Below are 20,280 nucleotides of genomic sequence, written 5' to 3'. Positions count from 1 at the left end.
ATGGCACCATGTACCATCCAAATACTGGGCCACACACCAAAGACGTTTGACTCCAGCCAAAGTTTATTGAAATAACAGCACATCGGTCACTCCCCCCCAGAACCATGCCCTCAGCAGCTTAATCATCTGCTCTGCTGTGGGTGAAACATGTTGGGGATATGGCTTTTGGTAGAAGTGAGCAGTGTGCTTGCAATAAAGCTTTGGCTGGAGTTAAACGTCTTCGGTGTGTTGCCTGTATTTGGATGCTGGATTGCAATGGAGAAAGGACAGACTTCAGAGCCTTGGCATCTGGTTAATTGCAGGGAATCAAGGAAGATACAGGCTGGCCTGCAAGTGATGGAAGAGGATAACATCATGTGATGTGTTGATGAATGCATTACTGTAACACATAACTGGGAAGCCAGCCTGAAAACGATTATGAAATTCAAACTTTTAAGAAAAATGGGCTTCTTTACACAGTTCAAGTAGCAAAGCATGAAGCATAATATGCCTTAAAGAGCAATTTCAATAACTATTTTGTGAATACATTTCCTTTGTTCTCTATGGAGTTGATTTACTAAAGGCAAATAGACTGTGCACTCCAGAGCTTAGTAAATGAGGGGGAAGCTCCACCATCCAATCATGTGCAAGCAAAATTTACTCCTCTCTGGAGCAACTGCACTTGCAAAGTGCACAGTCTATTCACCTTTAGTAAATCAACCCCTACGTTTGACATAGCAGTTTCTAATAAGCCCTGGGGCTATTTCTGTCTAGTAAGAATTTCATATGTTGCACTACCAATAATATGTATAGTATTTTCTTTCCTCTGAAAACATTTGATCCTGAAAATACAAACACTTTTCCTGTAAAAACTAATGGTCAGGTGGTGTAGTATTTAACTGTTTTTATAAAGTTGGGGGCAAATCAAGCAATATTTTAGTAATACTAATATTTAGTAATACAGGAAAAGGCCGGATTCACATCTGCGTTTTAGGTGCATTATCATTGAACTCTATAAAAAGTACATTTTTATGAAAGTGCATTAAAAAAGTGCTTAAAAGCACTCATGAAATGCACAGGTATTGATATATCACAGAGCGTTCCAAAGCAAGACTAAGTCTGCAAAACAAAACTTATTATCTTAACCCATTTACATTTTTAAGACATCACATACTGACAGTAAGTGCCCATCACTGTTGTAAAAGACATCAATATGTCTGTGACAAAAACCTTTCTGGAATTAAAACACAACTTTCTAGGCACCTTATAGGTATGATGGATGATTGAGTCACACCAAGCTGACTTTCCAAGCTGAAAAAATGCACAACCTCGGCCAAGCCACACACTAGAACAGCTAGCTCATGCCATCTAGAGCTGGATTGCGTGACACATCTACTTACTGTACTGGAGCCGGAACTTGACTGGCTGAGTTTATCAAAACGAAATTTGAGGTTGGATCTTGGGGAATTTCTACTCTTTATATCTGTGAGAAGGAAAAACCATCAGATGTGCACTTCTATGCTAATTTAGAGTGGAAACTTGTTAGTGCATTTATGGATTTTTTTTTAGTTCTGGGTTAATTGAATCAAGGTTTTACCCCCTTTCAGCTCCTTCAATTTACCACAAGACCATGGAAACCAGGTTTCTGACTAAGGAATAGAGCTGGACTAGAAACAAAATAATGCTGGAGGAACCATGAATTTCACAGCAGAGCCATGTCATGGTATGATGGGGGGAGGAGGAAAAATTCCACAATGTGGTCGAACACAGTTAACCCCAAACTAAAGAACAGTTCTGGGCACAGAGTTCCACTTTAAACATTTTCTACATTATGGAAGGGAGTGTTTAGCATAATGACTATACCACTAGGACATACTATGATGTAGTTATATTTGTCATGTATTAACTTTATTTCATGATTTCTACCATTGTAATTTGGGTCTTGGTCAGGGTCAGCATGGAACAGAAGCATTACAGCAAAAATTGTCAGACTGCTGAAAGTGACCCTGTCACCCTAGGGAAAATTTCACATAAGAGGTCGCCTGTAATAAGTGTAACTATATTTACCTTTCTAGAGGCCCATATATTGCAAAGCCACCACTTCTCTGCTCCCCAACTGGGTGAGTTGAATAGTTGCTTCCCCCTGGCCACTGTGGCTCAAGTACTTTAATGAGTGGAACACTTCCTTCTAACATTTGAATATCTGCAGCAGCTAGGGTGAGGAGATGAGGTGGCTTTTCGATACATTGGTCACCAGAAAAGTAAGTATATTCCTGTTTCTTTTACAGGTGATCCATTGTGTAAAATCAACCCTGTGGTAACAGGATCATTTTAAATCCCAACATTAAATTAGCAAAATACATTGCAGGTGCCTCAAAACAAAAGATGTGTAAAGTCTTACAGTTTACTGTAAAGCAACCACAGCCTGAGTAAGAAAGCCTGCCTGTATGGTGTAGAGAAAGCAGTGGTCAATCTGCAGATGTCCGACATGCCCCCCTACTGAGTCAATGCCTGAGTCCTTTAATCAGCGGAAAACATGAGCTATAGATCTGACTTGGTAGGGGGTGTGGAAGAGAGACTACTACTTATCCACAGAGAGTAACAGTCCTATTATGCAGCTGTTGACAGGGGGCAGGCCTTTCTATGCAACTGTAGCTGCATTAGAAAGAAATTGAACGGTAAGACATTGAGCACCTTTTGATTACATGCACCTGGAATGTAGTTAGTTGACTTAAAGTGAAAGTTCTATTTTTATTTTAATAAAGAGCCCAAGCATTACCTTCAGAATTCACTACTGGTGAGACACTACTTAAGGCTATTTATAACAAAGAGAAAAAAGGGAACAAAGTGGAGCTATTGTCCAAAGTAACCAATCAGATTCTTTATTTTTCCATAAATAAAACAAGAAACGTGATTTTTCACTAAGAACATCAGTTGCTTTTTTTTCTTTTACTTCTGTCCTTTTTAGTTAACTCCTTCTTAATAATAGGCCTCTGACTTTTTCTGTTTATATGTTTATATATTTGTAACCACCTGTTACAGTGCACTTGCAGTTTGGAGGTGGTAAGGATAGACCTTTTAAGGCCTTTTAAGGATTTAACTTTTACTAATGCCAAAGGAATTAAGATATTAAGTTCCCCCCACTGTACCAACTTCACCTCTCATTTAACTCTAGCCTTTATATTGCAACACATGGAATTTTTTGATATGGTGCATATGAAGCGATATTCGGAAGCGCAGAATAAAAAGTGAGCCTGAAACACCCAACCCAGTCTAATCTTCTAATAACACAACTATGGTAACAGACAAAAAGTATGTATATATATATATATATATATATATATACACACATACACTCATCGGCCACTTTATTAGGTTCAATTGCTTAGTAACACAAATTGCTAATCAGCCAATCAGTTCAAACCGAGCATCAGAATAAGGAAGAAAGGGGATTTAAGTTACTTTAAACGTGGCATGGTTATTGGTGCCAGACTGGCTGGTCTGAGTATTTAAAAAACTGCTACTGGGATTTTCACGCACAACCATCTCTAGGGTTTACAGAGAATGGTCTGAAATGGAGAACATATCCAGTGAGTGTCAGTTGTGTGGATGAAAATGCCTTGTTGATGTCAGAGGAGAATGGGCAGACTGGTTCAAGATGATAAAAAGGCAACAGTAGCTCAAATAGCCACTCATTACAACCAAGGTATGCAGAATACTATGTCTGGATGCACAACATGTTGAACCTTGAAGCAGATGGGCTACAGCAGCAGAAGACCACACTGGGTGCCACTCCTGTCAGCTAAGAACAGGAAACAAAGGCTATAATTCACACAGGCTCACCAAAATTGGACAATAGAAGATTGGAAAAAATTTTGTCTGGTCAAGTAAGTCTCAATTTCCCTAGAGATGGTTGTGTGTGAAAATCCCAGTAGATCAGCAGTTTTTGAAATACTCAGACTAGCCCGTCTGGCACCAACAATCATGCCACATTTAAAGTCACTTAAATCCCCTTTCTTCCCAATTCTGATGCTCAGTTTGAACTTCAGCAAGTTGTCTTCACCATGTCTAGATGCCTAAATGCATTTTTGTTGCCATGTGATTGGCTGATTAGCAATTTGTTCTACCAAGCAATTGAACAGGTGTACCTAATAAAGTGGTCGATGAGTGTGTGTGTGTGTGTGTGTGTGTGTGTATATATATACATATATATATATATGTATATATATATATATACATATATATATATATATATATATATATATATATATATACATAGAGTGAGGAAAATAATTATTTGATCCTCTACAGATTTTGTAAGTTTGCCCACTTATAAAGAAATGAAGGGTTTATAATTTTTATCATAGGTGTATTTTAAATGATAGAGGAGACAAAATATCAACCAAAAATCCAGAAAAAAACACGATACAAATGTTATGAGTTGAGTTGCAGTTCAGTGAGTAAAATAAGTATTTCATCCCCAAACAAAACATCACTTAGTACTTGGTGGAGACACCCTTCTTGGCAAGCACAGAGGTAAGATGTTTCTTGTAGTTAGTTACCAGGTTTGCACAGATTTTGGAATTTTGCTGCACTCTTCTTTACAGATCTTCTGTAAATCCTTAAGGTTTCTTGGCTGCTGCTTGACAACTTGAAGTTTCAGCTCCCTCCATAAATTTGCTATAGGATTAAGGTCTGGAGACTGGCTAGGCCACTACATGACCTTAATGTGCTTCTTCTTGAGCCTCTCCTTTGTTGCTTTGGTGGTATGTTTTGGGTGATTGTCATGCTCCAAGATCCATGCACGACCCATCTTCAGTTTTATGGCTGAAGAAAGAAGGCTCTCATCCAAGATTTTACAATACATGGCTCCGTTCATTGGCCCTTCAATGCGGCAAAGTCAGCCTGTACTTTTAGCAGAGAAACAGCCTCAAAGCCTAGTCAGCATTTTTCTTCCTCCAAACACGGCGAGTCGAGTTAATGCCAAAGAGCTCAATTTTGGTCTCATCTGACCACAGCACTTTCTCCCAATCCTTCTCTGAATCATTTAGATGTTCACTGGCAAACTTCAGATGGACCTGTACATGTGCCTTCTTGGTGAGGGGGACCTTGCGGGCGCTACAGGATTTCAATCCATGGCGGTGTATTGTGTTAGCAATGGTTTGTTTGATGACTATGGTCCCAACTGGCTTGAGATCATCCACAAGCTCCTCCCGTGTAGTTCTGGGCTGATCCCACACTTTTCTCATGATCATCTTTACCCCATGAGGTGAAATCTTGCACGGAGCTCCAGGCTGAAGGCAATTGATGGTTATTTTGTATTTCTTCCATTTGCAAATAATCACTCCAACAATTGTCTCCTTCTCACCAAGCTTCTTGCTGATGGTCTTATATCCCATTCCAGCCTTGTGCAGGTTTACAGTCTTGTCCCAGATGATTTTTGACAGCTCCATGGTTTTGCCCATTGGTATTGAGGGTTTAATGGAAGAAAGAGATTATGTGGACAGGTGTCTTTTATACACATATCGAGCTGTCCTTAGGAGAACCTTCTTAAATTGACAGGACTAATCTGTGTACCATATGAGCACATAGCCAGTCTGTGGGAGCCAGAATTATTGTTAGTTGGTAGGAGATAAAATACTTATTTTACTCACTGAACTGCAACTCAATTTATAACATTTGTATTGTGTATTTTCTGGATTTTGGTTGATATTCTGCCGTTATCATTTAAAATAAACCTATGATAAAAATTATAGACCCTTACTTTTTTCGTAAGTGGGCAAACTACAAAATCTGCAGGGGATCAAATAAGTATGTTCCCCACTGTGTGTGTATATATATATATATATATACACATACATATATATATATATATACATACATATATATATATACATACATATACACACACAGTATATATACAGTACATATCTACATTCATGTTTGAACTGACAAATATGACTTTGTTGCACTAAAATCCCAAACTGTGATATCAGCCCCACTCATTTATCCTCTGCTGGACAGCAGAATACCTCCCCACTGTGATCATCTCCATAACATACTGAAGAGGTGTTCAGCAGTTCAGGAGAAAAGAATTCAAGCAGGGCTGAATGATACTTTGAAGTGAACCTGCTTTTTACCCATGGCAAAGGCCAAAGCAATATGTTCAGTCTAACTAAGACTTACCCAGCAGCATTTAGGCCTTGTTCATAGACTCACACTTAAGTGTACATGTGAAAGGTTGTGTTTGCCCACACGGGTAGCACAGGTGTTCTGTGCATGCGCATGCTGGCAGTCCTGTCCATGTCTATTGGGACACAGTGGCTGCTCTCAATTTGACATCCACGTGGGTGCGGGTGCGTGTCCTCGAACTTACAATATTTACATTCAGGGCCCGCACCCACATGGATGTCAAACTGCAAGCAGTGTGTCTTTGTCTGAGCAGCTGCTGTGTCCCAATAGACATGAATGGGACTGCCTGTACAGATACACAGAACACCTGAGCATCCTGTGAGGCAAACATGGCCCTTTGCAAGGATATACTAACCTTCCTTTTGCACCTCTGCCGCCTACAGCAAAGTACTGTCCCATGTAAGCTACAGTTGTCAGAGTTGTAACTTACATAGGACTATGTATTCCAGGGCTGTAAATGAAAAGATTTCTGCACAGCACATGTAGGAATCTGTTCCTAAGCCTTACTGTCAAAGTGACATGTTCACTTTAATGGTTATATGATAGGTCTGCTTTAACAATGGATGTCTGAATTCTACAAATTGCAAAAGACAAAATGTTTTTTTTCCAAAGATATTTCCAGTCAAGTACAAATAGACAATTTATCTAAAACTTTTCTCTACTTATTTTCCACTACTTTAGGTCACTTTTTGGTAAAGTTTAGTTAGAGAAGCACCTGTGGGGCTCCTGCTCATGATTACGGGGGTAGAGGAAGTATGGTTCTCATGGCTAGGCGACGGACTGTAGACAAACACTTCCTGTTTGTATGGTGATGCGGTCAATGGCTGGCTGCCCTGTGGAAAATGTTTGTAAAAATATATTAAGATAAAGCTGCATTCAACTGATTCAGAAATAGACAAGTTATGGATAGGACCAGACTGCACAAATGATTACAATGAAAGTAAGTCATATGGGTTGTTAATAGGTTTATGCTAAAAGAGGAGTGCCAGACAAATTGTTGAGAGACTATGGAAATTTTATTTCATATTAAAAATGAGAGGTCAATACATTTACCAGGGCTTAAAATTGCTGGCAAAAATCTGGATGGTCTCAGGCTTGAATGAGTTCAATAGGATAAATGTTAATATGTTAAGCACAGGTTCCAGAAACTAATTACAAAAACTTTTAAAAGCCCTTATGAAGGGTGAAGGGGCCAATTAGAACCCCACTGGTTTTTACTTTTGAGATTTTATTATGAAGTAAAATCTCAACATTTGTTTTTTTTTGTTTTTTCTGTATCTCTTGGATTTCACCTAAAAAAAACCCTAGAGGACTATTAGTTACTGTCAGCTGACAACTAGAGCCCTTGTACATTTCAGTATGGTTTATATCTTGACAGTGAGGTCTGTCAGCTGCCAACTAGAACCCTTGTAAGCTTCAGTATGTTTTATATCTTGACAATGAGTTGATCTACTCTTGGATTCAATGGCTCCTCATTCTATCTTTTAGATCAAGATTGCACACTGAAGAGTATGTCACTTTTGTATCCTCAGGACATAGATAGAGCACTCTGTCACATCACTCATTTGCTCTGTGTTCTATAATACAATGTATTAATAGAATCCAACACTTCTTGCATAAACACATGTTTAATCCAACTGGATTTTCTGTGAAACAATTAGCTTGTATTAAATCAATATTTGAATTATGACAGTCCCAACTTCTCCAGTGCCAAGGGAGTTTCCAACACATTGTGGATACATAAAAACAACACAACATACTATGCTACATAACAACACAGAAGATCATATTTCCCAGCCGGGAATAACAGTTGTACAATATTGTCGCTTTGGAAATATCACTGTGCTTACTTGATGCCTTGAATTATATTATTATTATTATTATTACTACGAGTTTATATAGCGCCAAAGGGTTTGCTCAGCGCTGTACAATAGGGGGGACAATACATGGCACAGTACAACAACAACAAACAATGTACGAGGGGTAAGAGGGCCCTACTCTTACGAGCTTACAATCTAAATGCAAACCATTTTGAATAGAATAGGGAAGGGTCGACCCTCTGCCAATTTTTTACTGATGTATGTGTCTCCACTGGGAAAATTCAATGCACTTTTTGTCCTGGTGACCATTGTTATTGTCCAATGTTTTAGTGTTTTCACCAGAACACAGAAGATGACGGTATGCCTTACAATGGGACACCTATTCTGGAAACAAGTGGGCATAACTTTGGAGAGATTTCCTCTCAGTTTCTGTTGTGTGTCTGGGACAAAAAGTGAAGGACAAAAAGTGAAGGAAAATCTCCCCAACAAGACACAGACTGTAAAAAACCTGAAAATAACTTTACCCTTCCCTACTCAATTCAATGAAAAAAAAATCCTACATATATACTGAGATTTAATGGGAAGAAAACAAAGGATTCCTCATCACCAGGGAAACTGTGAATCTATAAAATAAATCAACTCCACAGGTAACTTCCTATTCATTATTACATATGTGAATTACAAGAATGCATTGGATCAGAAACCAGTTTTTATTCAATGAGTCTGTTCTATTTTTTAAACGTGGTTTCTAATTAGCTGATGAAGCTTACCATTACTGCACACAACTTGTGCTGTTAATAAATAAATCATTATAAATATATTTTCTGTGCATTTGTCAGCTAAGAAATATCTCTATGTATTCATGTCAGCAACTGCCATTATTCAGGCATGAGATGTGAGAAAAAAAATGTTTTTCCTGCAGGTACTGCTACATAGGCCAATGAACAGCCAAATAAATTTGAGGGTAAAAAATGTTCTTGCTATTATGATTATGATTAAATGTCTATTTGCTGAACACACAAACAAGTTAGCCTTTAGTTTAACTGCTGGGGCTGTGTAATACGCACCACACTCTCATACTCCTCCATGGCCTCACTCTCTCCAGCTGTACTGCTGAAACTGCTTGTACTGGACGAGGAACGAGAAATATTGGATCGGCCATTCTCTTTCAGTTTTATGTAGGGTCTTAAAATTGAACAAAAAAACAACAATGGTTTAAAGAGAGATTAGACATGATTATATCTTGAGAAAGTTGGTACCACAAGGAAGATTTTAACAGTAGAAGATCATGGTTATTAAGAAGTAAATTTCCAGCTCTGTATTTGAAGTATATGCATGAACAAAAAAAGAAAAACATCCAGAACATCCATGTCTGAAATACATGAACATTTCTAATACAGGAAAATACATGTTGAGTCATCCAGAACTCCAGTGAATTCCTAAACTCTTGGTCTGAATCTTATATCAAGAGTTGCAGATGAGGAGTAGAAATTGGTGTAAAGGTTTATGTTGGCAATCTGTGATGTAATTAAATAGCACATGGAGAAGATTTGCTCTAGAAAACACTCATTATTAGGCATTAGCTAACCCTATATGGGTAGGAAAGGAGGCATAGAACTACTCGTGGCTCCGTATGTGGCAGAATCACCACCTTTTTATTATAGTAACACAATTACAGCCAACAGGACCTGCTACCCAAACCTGGATTATGAAATAGTACTTGATAAATCAAGAATTCTACTTGCTGAGCATGCATATAAAAGTTGAGGAACACTACAAGGAAGAAAAATAGCCTTGCTTTTCACTTTAATCTTTCTGCATACTTAGGTGGCGATTATGTACAGTATTATTAAAATTTGTTTTCATATCTATTAAAACATTACACATATATTAATAGATATTTATCTGTAACATATACGATAGTAAAACACAGGGACAAGAAACTGAGAAGAGTCCTTGCTGTCAGAATAACATAAGAGCAATGATGAAAATGCAAGCATTTTACTAAATTAATGTTCTTTTGCCACAATATGATGTTTAAAACATGATCCTTTACCTCTCTTTGTTGGGACATATCTCTGGAGAACTGGGATTCGATGAGGTTTCAGATTTTACATCCTGCGATGAATGTGCACAGTCTGGGGTTTTCGGAGTAGTGGACATGCTATCACTTTAAACAATAAAACAAAACGTTAATGTAATTAAGGTTAACACATAGACTGGTTGAGAAAGATATCAAATTATTATTATTATTATACAGTATTTATAAAGCGCCAACAGTTCGCTCAGCGCTGTACATTACAAAGGGAGACAGAACATGCGACAGTACAATAACAATACAATGTGATACACGAGGGGTTCGAGGGCCCTGCTCCTTGGAGCTTACAATCTAGGAGGGAGGGGATAGTGGTACAGGAGAAGATAACTGTGGGGGATGGAGTGGTAGGAAGAGTGGAGGAGGTCGGCAATTAGCAGGGGGTGGGGTAGGCTTCCCTGAACAGGTGGATGTTCAGGGTGCGCCTAAAGGAGAGGAGAGTAGGTGATAGTCTGATGGGTTGGGGTAGGGAGTTCCAGAGGATGGGTGACACCCTGAAGAAATCCTGGTGGTGGGCATTTGAGGAGGAGACCAGGGAACTAGAGAGAAGGAGGTCTTGAGAGGAGCGGAGTGTGTGTGTTGGGTGGTACTTGGATATTAGGTCGGTGATGTAATTTGGGGCAGTATGGTGGACAGCTTTGTACATCAGTGTTAGGATTTTGAATTTGATCCGTTGTGCAATCGGAAGCCAGTGGAGGGATTAGCAGAGGGGGGTGGCGGAAACGGAGCGGTTGGTAAGGTGAATGAGTCTGGCTGCCTTATTCAGGATCAACTGAAGTGGGGATCAAATCTATAAGGGTGACCATAGAGAGTTATTAGCAAGAATGATGGTGAGATATCTGTCCATGTTCAAATCCACTGTGATCATCATATTTAGTCGGTCATTGTAGAATTGTGGCTGAGATATAGTCAACACTTAATGATAAGGGCTATTTATGAGATGCTTTTCCAAAAAAATTGTAAAATCACTAAATGTTTTAATGGCATAATAGGCAGTAATGCTTGAAAGAGTTCACAATTCCCTTCTAATTTAGCCATAATTAGTCAGATCCTGGCTGAATTATTGCAGTCAGGTCACTTTGAAAACATCACATGTAATAGTCTTCAAGACACAAAGGCATGATGTTAACTATTTTTTCCCAGTGAATACACATATAGAGGGATAATTATAAATTCTGTCTCCTGGAATCTCCTCCATGCTCTTGAGACTGTGCTGGAAGACACAACAAACCTTCTGGCAATAGCATGTATTGATGTGTCATCCTGGAGGAGTTGGACTGCCTGTGCAACCTCTGTAGGGTCCAGGTATCGCATCATGCTACCAGTAGTGACACTGACCCTAGCCAAATGCAAAACTAGTGAAAATCAGTCAGAAAAGATGAGTAGGGAAAACAAATGTCACCTGTAAAACCATTCCTGTTTTGGGGGTCATCTCATTGTTGCCCATCTAGTGCACCTGTTGTTAATTTAATTAACACCAAAGCAGCTGAAACTGATTAACAACCTCCTCTGCTACCTAACTGAGCAGCTCAATATCCCAGGAGTTTAATTGACTTGATGCTATACTCTGATTAAAAAGTGTGCAAAGGTAGGCAAAAAATGCTGATATGGATAGGCAACAGGAAATGAAGGGGAGTATTCATACCTACACGGCAGCATACATATGTGTAGTAACTGGCTACACAGGAGGGAATGTATGATAAGAAAAACATGTATTAAATGGTGAGTAGACTATCTTGCCATACTTTTATAGAGCTATAACTCATCCTGTGGATTAGATGGGATGGTGCACCAACTACAATATGATGCCATGTAGACACCAGAAAAACAGATTATGAGACAGTTTTATTATAAGTATGCAGCTTGGTCTACAAATTCTTCCCCTTGTTGGTCTAAAGTAGCACTGCGTAAGAATAAAACCTGACTCTGACCACTTCTGCATTGTGTGTGCAAATCTGTTTCTGTTTCAATTTGCTGCCCAGGATTACAAGCACAGTGATTACAAGTGCAGTGGTTGCAGATTGTAGAATAGACCATGCTGATATCTGACAAGCAGCCTGATTTGCATCTATGTTGTTGCTATTTTGCTTAATAAAGGTCCCTATAGAATTTAAAACTTGACAGAAGTGCTACCTCTCCCCCTCCTCCATCCTAAACTAAGCCAAAAAAAAGTAGAATATGCACTTAAATAAGTAGTTTTGATTAATCAACTGCTTTACTATGAGAGCAAACTAAGAGCACCTGTGGAGTGATTACAAATCGGCTTCTTCCTCTTTCCATTAATTAGTTATTTATTCCCCATTGCAGATGCATTTTTGTATGCCATAATAACATGTAAATTGTATCTTTTTACCTTTTCTTTCTGTAGTATGTTGAGTTTCTGATTAAAGTAGAACTTTACGAAAAAGTTAAAAAAGGGTGAACAGGCTTGATTTTTAATGCAGAAGAGACATGCTTTGTCCCTTCTGCATTAAAGTAATCTAGCTGCCTGTTCGCCCTGTACTGTGAACTTTGCAAGCGCAGCTCACTGTAGAAATTTGACAATGCTGAAGCCAACTGAACTCCTGCGCATGCATGGAATGACATCAATTCGGTCCAGCCAATGAAAGATGTCAGTGGCTGACGGGACCTCAAGGATGTTGCATCTCTGGAGCCAAGGTGAGTAGAGTTCAGCTTTAAAACATACTCAGTTATGAGATAATGAGATCAGAACTTGCACACTTGATCCAGAAGAAATCAAAGACACAGCAAAAGCATTATGTTGTTCCTGGGGAAGTGTATTTGTGCTTTTTTGACATATAAACGTGCATAGAAGTACATAAATGCAGGTAAATACATTCTAGTGGCTAGTATTAATGATTATTCTAGCCCAGGGGTCTGCAACTTTTAAGACATAAAGAGCCACTTGGACCCGTTTCCGAAGGGAAAAAAAAGACTGGGAGCCGCAAAACCATTGCAACATTTAAAACAAATCCGACACTGCATATATTGTTTCTTACCTAAATGCTATATACAGGATCGTGCAGTTAGCTTCATCCCCCATATAGTAATTCATCCCCCATAGTAATTCATCCCCCATATAGTAATTCATCCCCCCTATATTAATTCATCCCCTCTATAGTAATTCATCCCCCCTATAGTAATTCATCCTCCATAGTAATTCATCCCCCATAGTAATTCATCCCCCATATAGCAATTCATCCCCCATAGTAATTCATCCCCCATAGTAATTCATCCTCCATAGTAATTCATCCTCCATATAGTAATTCATCCTCCATAGTAATTCATCCCCCATATAGTAATTCATCCTCCATAGTAATTCATCCCCCATAGTAATTCATCCCCCATATAGTAATTCATCCTCCATAGTAATTCATCCCCCATAGTAATTAATCCTCCATATAATAATTCATCCCCCATAGTAATTCATGCCCCCTATAGTAATTAATTCCCCATATTGTCTCAATTCACTTACCTTTGCTCCGCGCGTTCCTCTCGCTGTGTTCCCGCGCTGTGTTCCGGTCTTCAGGGCAAACTGTGAGAGGAGTTCGTCACGCTGCCCCGCCTACATCCTGGCTGCCCCGCCTACATCCTGACAGCTAATGTTCCATGCTCCGCGGGCCGGATTAAAAGAGTCCTGACTTTTGAGGCGGCCGCCCGAGAGGAGGGAGGGGAGCGGGCGCCCGGCACACAGAAGAGCCGCATGTGGCTTGCGATCCGCGGCTTGCCGACCACTGAAACCCTATTGCCTGTCACCTGGTGGGCAGTGTGCTCCGGAGCCGCAGCAAAGATGAAAAAGAGCCGCATGCGGCTCTGGAGCCGCGGGTTGCCGACACCCGTTCTAGCCAATAGAATGTGTTTACCTGCATTACCTTCCAGATGCCATATGTGCAAAATTGCATATAATTATGCACAAAAATGAGCAATTTTTTAGTTGGATTCTTTCTGCCAGCTCTTAGCAGAAAGATGTACATAGTAATATTTTAATACATGTGTGCATGAGGTCTGAATACAAACTAAGCATAAAATTATTCAGTTTTTAAGTTTTTCAAGGTTTAGGTTTCTTAGGTGATTGAATTATAAATATTTTATGTAGCCCTCAAAGTTATTACTTAAAGTGTTACTAAACCCACAACAGCAAAATCAGCCTATATATGCAGTAAACCACGCTTGTTATACTCACTATGGAACCTAAGGGGTTAATCCTCCGCATTGTGTAAAAACGCTGTTTGATCCTGACTTCTCTGATCCTCCCTTTCTTCCAGTGTCCCCTTCTTATCTCCTGATAAGACCTATCATGTGGAGACACTCTGCACAAGCTCAGTTTGGTGTGTATTGCTAGTGAGGTCTTTTTTTTTTCTTGGGAGGGTGGATGTGATCAGCACAGAGCCAATCAGCACTGAATCTTCCTAGAGCAGAATGAAAACTCCTCCTACAAGCTTTAACCTGTGTTCGGCTGGACACTGATAGAAGTCACAAGACTGCTCTAACTGCTGATGAGAAAATGTATTTAGCAGTTTATATTTACTAAAATAATTGCATTTCCATGTTCTGTGTACTGTGGGAGACCAGACAGAGTGAATGCAGGGTCCTGGGTTTAGCAGTGCACCCAAATAGGTCAAAGCACATAAACATATATTTTACTTGCAAAGGGAACCTGTGAGGAAGCAAAACACTTAGGGTAAAGGCCTTGGAATAGTAGTTTCTCTAAATCTTGGCTTGCAGGTGCTGTGTGATGTGTATGATGAGATGAAAAGTGATGAGAATCATAGTGAAGCTGAATACATTCAGTTTCACTGTCCCAACATCAGCGAATGGCTGCTTATTATTATACATTTATTATTATACAGTATTTATAAAGCGCCAATAGTTCACTCAGCGCTGTACATTACAAAGGGGGACAGAACATGTGACAGAACAATACCAATACAATGCAAAACATGAGGGGATCGAGGGCCCTGCTCTTTCGAGCTTACAATCTAGCTTCTCATACATTAATGCTGCATTGCCGATTCCTTTTATCATAGACAAAAATTAAACAACTTATACCTGTTGTTGAGTAAACATTATACAGTATATCATCTGTTGCCTAAATGCCTATAAAGAGATTCATTTTAAGGCCCTATTTACACAATGAATTGTTAGAGCACAATACCACAAAACAATACAATGAACAGGGCCTAAAGGATTATTATATTTCATGAGCAAACTGTCAGGCAGGTACCGTGACTCAGTAAGGGGAGATGTTCTTACCAGCCATGCAGCGATGACAGGTAAAGACAAGAGAACAAGAACCTCTTACACTCTACAAAAGTTCCCTTTTTACAATATAGAAGCTAACATTTGGAAATGTCAAAGAAAAGAGCAGCATTGAGCCTACACTAAGAATCACATTTCCACACAATGATACAGAATGAATTTGGGTTTTAGCTTTGCCATGTAAAATAAGAATAAAGATCTAACTTAAAAGGAGAACTCCAGCAAGCTTTGTCCATAGTAGCCACATGAGGAGTGCTTTCAACAATAGCTACCAGGAGATAGCCAGCTGTGTACCATGATAGCTACTACTAAAGAGTAAGGTGTGTGAATAAATGAACATCCTGGCCAAGGGAATGGATGCGCCCTAAACACATCTAAACGCACCTAAATGCATTTGCAAAGTGCAACTTTAGACACATTTTTAAGCTGCTTATTTTCTGCCAGGAGCAAAGGCGTTTGGAGGAGCAGGACAAACGCCCAGTGTGCATGGTCCCAGATGTGTGGTTTAATAACGACAGGAAAATGGTTAGATGTTTGTTATAATAACTTCTGGGAAATGATAAGGTGTTTAATGTAATAACTATTTCTAGAAAGTGTATGTAATAATTGTAATAATTACTGGGAGTAAATTAGGTGTGAGGTAATAAATATTAAGAGATGACCAGGTGTATGCTGTAATACCTACTGGTTAGGTTTCTTTGAGCATAGTTTTCCTTTAAAAAATGCAGGCTTCTATTACTAACCTCCGTATGAAAATTCAATTGTCCCAACTGCCTTTGGCTTCAATAGATTCTGAGGGGCTGAGGGGAGATTTACTAAAACAGGAGAGTGCAAAATCTGGTGCAGCTCTGCATAGAAACCAATCTGCTTTCAGTTTTAAGCTAGATTCACTCTAGCACACACGCTTGATGCAATTTACACAACCACCCAAAGCCGCATCACATTTTTCTTGCGAGACACACGGGGGTGGGGGGGATGGCACAACTCACCCCGCAGCTCGATCGAGGGTGCAGGAAACCCACAGAAATCGCATGGTCAAAAAGACCATGTGGTTTCCTTGCAGATGCATTTGGAAAAGGTGCATGTACCTTCTCACTGCGTGAAATGCGGGCACAGCAGCCCTTTCAAATGAATGGGCTGCCATGCCTGTGTAAACGAGGGGTACACAGCCCATACTAATGTGAACCAGTGGTAATTGTCAAAGCCTAAATGAACAAGCTGAAGTTAGACGTTGATTGGCTATCATGCACAGCTGCGCCAGATTCTGAGTGCTGCAGTTTTTTGTAAATCTCCCCCTAAGGCTGGCCATACACTCTACAATGTTCTGTCCAATTTCTGCCCAATTCTTTTTAGATTTACCTTCAACTATGTAGTGCAAGAATCTGCCTAGTTGGATAGAATTGAAATTGTTGTTAGGTTTGACCTCCTATTATATGGTTTTTGGTAAATCTAAACCAAAAATCTCAAGAAAATTGTATAATGTATGGCCAGCCTAAGTGTATTCAGTGTTTTTAGCTTGGTGAACTTAACCATTTGCAGCCCGCCCTATGGCAGAATGGCGGCCGGCAAATGTCATCAGCGTTCCGGGTGGACGCCATATGGCGTCCTCCCACACATGCGCACTTTTCGCGCTTTCAGAGCCGCACAGTACGCGATCTGTCACCGGCCGTGTACCTCGGACACGGCCGATGACAAATCTGAGTATCGGCCCCATTGCCGGTACCATGTGACCTGCTGTGACCAATCACAGCAGGTCACATGACAGTTGTATACAATGGATGGCTTCATTCATGCCATGCATTGTATACTAGTATCTAGCTTTGAATGGTCACAGCTAATCACATGCACATGTCATGTGATTAGCTGTGGCCAAATCACAGCTAAGCACAAAAAAGAAAAAAAAAAAAAAACCTGAATGAATCGATGTCATTCAGGTAAATGCTTGCTTATAGCAAAGTAATTCTTTGCTATAAGCAAATTGTGTAAAAAAAAAATAAAAAAATACTGATCACTTCCCCAAAGTAGTACAATGTTACTATGGTAGCATTGTACTACTTTGGACATAGTGAAATATGAAAAAAAAATCTTAAAAAAAATAAAAAAAATGTAATAAAAAATTAAAAATAATAAAAAAATGAAAAAAAATAGAAATTGTTTTTTTTTTTTTTCATACTGTCACCAGTCAGTGTCCCTGATCATCACCATGCCAGTTATATGAAGACGCTGTACTGCACTGGTGACAGTATGTAAAAAAAAAAATAGTGAAAATAATTTTTTGCATTTTTTAATTTTCCAAAAAATTATGACAAAAAAAATACAACTTCAAAAAACTCGCTATGCCACTTATGAAGTACATTGGACTGTCTACTCTGCAAAAAGGGGTCATTTGGGGATATCTGTACTGTTCTGACATTCTTGGACCTCAAGAAATTAGATTGGCCGTCAGTACTTCAGGATTGATCAATTTTCAGATCTATACCATAGTTTGTGAACTCTATAACTTTCCTACAAACTAAAAAATACATCCTAATTTGGGTTATTTTCACCAAAGACCTGTAGTAGAATACATCCTGGCCTAAATTTATGAAGAACAATTATTTATTTGCAAACTTTTATAACAGAAACAAAGAAAAATGTGTTTTTTTTCAACATTTTTGGTCTTTTTTTGTTAATTTAGCAAAAAATAAAAACCCCAGCGGTGATTAAATACCACCAAAAGAAAGCTCTAGTTGTGTGAAGAAAATGCTAAAATTTTAGTTTGGGTACAATGTTGTATGACCGTGCAATTGTCATTCCAAGTGTGAGAGCGCTGAAACCTGAAAACTGGCCTGGGCAGGAAGGTGTAAAATTGCCCGGTATTGAATTGGTTAATGACGGAATGCATATGTAGTAAATTCAGAGAAATAAAATTTTCTTACCTGCGAGTCCGGCTCTCCATTTGGGTTTCAGGCCCTGTGTGCAATCGAGGAAAAAGACCTGATCTTCGTTTTATGGGGCTTTTGGACTGTGTCTTAGTCACAACGGCGGGGGGCTGTAAAACACATTTGCAATAAAACAAGGCATATTAGCTGAAGGCAATACACATTTTAAGACATTTTATAATAAAAATGTGCTGTACATGGCAACAAAAGAAAATAGTTTGCTAACTATTTACCCTTTAAAATGAAACTCCATAACATTTCAATTATTTATGGCAATGAAAAGTGTTTGTTCATAACACGTACTAATTTATCTTTTGTAAATGGTAACATAAAAATAAAAATGTTATCACATTCATTATAAAAACAGATATTTGCTGTCATTTGCTAACCTGCATTAAAATCACAGCTCATGTGCTAGAGTTCTCATGTCCATCACATGCTAATAGGAGGAGAGAGCAGTATGACAGAGAGATGAGCTCATCAGTCTGCTGCTTCTCCTTTCCTTGCCTGATCACAGGCAGTGGGTGGGTTCATGATAGCCTGGATTCAAAGGAAGAATACTAGCCATCATTCAGCATGATGGACTGAAAAAAATCTAGTGGCAGAACCAGGGGCGGACTGACAACTCATGGGGCCCCTGGGCAATAGAGGATCATGGGGCCCCTGTGTCCTTGCCCAAACTCAAAAAAGCCTATGAAAAAGGTACCAGGGGCATCTCATGGGTCCCCCTACTGACCCCAGGCTCTCGGCAGTGCCCGAGTTTCCAAATGGTCAGTCTGCCCCTGGGCAGAACAGATACAGTATATTGTGGGGAACAGGCTCAGGATTAAAGATATGTATTGCAGAAAAAGAGCCTTTTTAAGTTTCCTTTTAAGGGGCCTTCATTTTTACTTTGACTAGAGTTCTGCTTTAAGCTAATGATAATATGGTTGGGCAGTTCTAATATGCAAAATTTCTCTTTCACTGCTAAAGGAAAGATAAGACACAAAACAGGAGCATTAGCAGCGACTGTGGGCTCCTCTCATTGTAATCATGGATTGCTTTGTTTTTGTTCTGGGCAAAAGAATAATTCTAATTTGGCTGTCACTTTAAACCTCCAATAGATGTCTCTGGGAGGTATATTATCATTGTGTTGTTTTCTAGAGCCAAATGACTCCACTTATAAAGAAAAAAAAACCTCTTCTATAGCTTCTAATTTAAATGCTGTTTAGGTAACTAAATATAACCTATTTAATTATTAGCTGGTCTTCAAAACTAGGCTTTCACAATCATTTGTTGCCTATGCCTGGCCTAAAAGTGTAAAGTACACGTGAGGAGAATATATAATGTTGTGCCTAATGTTTAATCACTTGAGCTCTGAAAGATTTTACCCCCTTCATGACCAGACCATTTTTTGGTATAACGGACTGTGCTGTTTTAACTGGTAATTGTACGGCCATGCAAAACTACACCCAAATGAAATTTATATTATTTTGTAACACAAATTGAGCTTTCTTTTGGTAGTATTTGATTTGAAAATATGTTTTTTTTTTACTTTATACTATAAAACGTATCCAATACACAAATTTAAAAAATCTAATTTTTTCATAAATTTTGGGCAAAATGTATTCTGCCTTTGCTAAAACAAAATCCCAATAAGTATATATTGATTGGTTTGAGTGAAAGTTATAGCACCTACAACTATGGTATATGTACTGGGATATTTATTTATGTTTATAGTACTAATGGCGATGATACAATGGGACTGCAATAGTGCGACGGGCAATCTGACACTAACTGATGCTGGGGGGAACTGACTAACTACCACTGACATCACCAGTGCCATTAATACAGTATTCAATGTTAAAACTATACACTGTCACTGTACTAATGACACTGGCTGGCAAAGGGTTAACATCTAGGGCAATTAACGGGCTAAATGTATGCCTAAATATGTGTAATGTGTGTAAAGTGTTCAAATTTTACTAATAGATATCTAGGTTTCTCATCCCTGCTAGGCAGTGCCATATGGGTG

General features: G+C 39.0%; 1 protein-coding gene across 4 annotated transcripts in view; it reads right to left on the bottom strand.

Annotated features, from left to right (window-relative positions):
- Positions 1-20,280, bottom strand: part of RAP1GAP2 (RAP1 GTPase activating protein 2) — a 918,850-nt gene that overhangs the window by 11,584 nt on the left and 886,986 nt on the right. For 3 of the 4 annotated variants that reach the window (XM_089683779.1, XM_089683780.1, XM_089683777.1), the window contains 5 exons: positions 18,264-18,376; positions 10,048-10,161; positions 9,059-9,176; positions 6,887-7,004; positions 1,380-1,462 (listed from right to left, as the gene is read on the bottom strand). In XM_089683779.1, the coding sequence (XP_089539905.1) occupies positions 1,380-1,462; positions 6,887-7,004; positions 9,059-9,176; positions 10,048-10,161; positions 18,264-18,376 (546 nt within the window). The remainder of the gene's footprint in view (positions 1-1,379; positions 1,463-6,886; positions 7,005-9,058; positions 9,177-10,047; positions 10,162-18,263; positions 18,377-20,280) is intronic. The other variant, XM_089683781.1, reaches the window with a different exon arrangement.

This window comes from Staurois parvus, unplaced genomic scaffold (genome assembly GCF_062004578.1).
Source record: "Staurois parvus isolate SC_StPar_1 unplaced genomic scaffold, SC_StPar_1.0 ptg000321l, whole genome shotgun sequence".
Classification (NCBI taxonomy): Eukaryota; Metazoa; Chordata; class Amphibia; order Anura; family Ranidae; genus Staurois; species Staurois parvus.
Note: the sequence above shows the minus strand (reverse complement) of the source record. Positions and strands in the feature narration are given on the sequence as shown.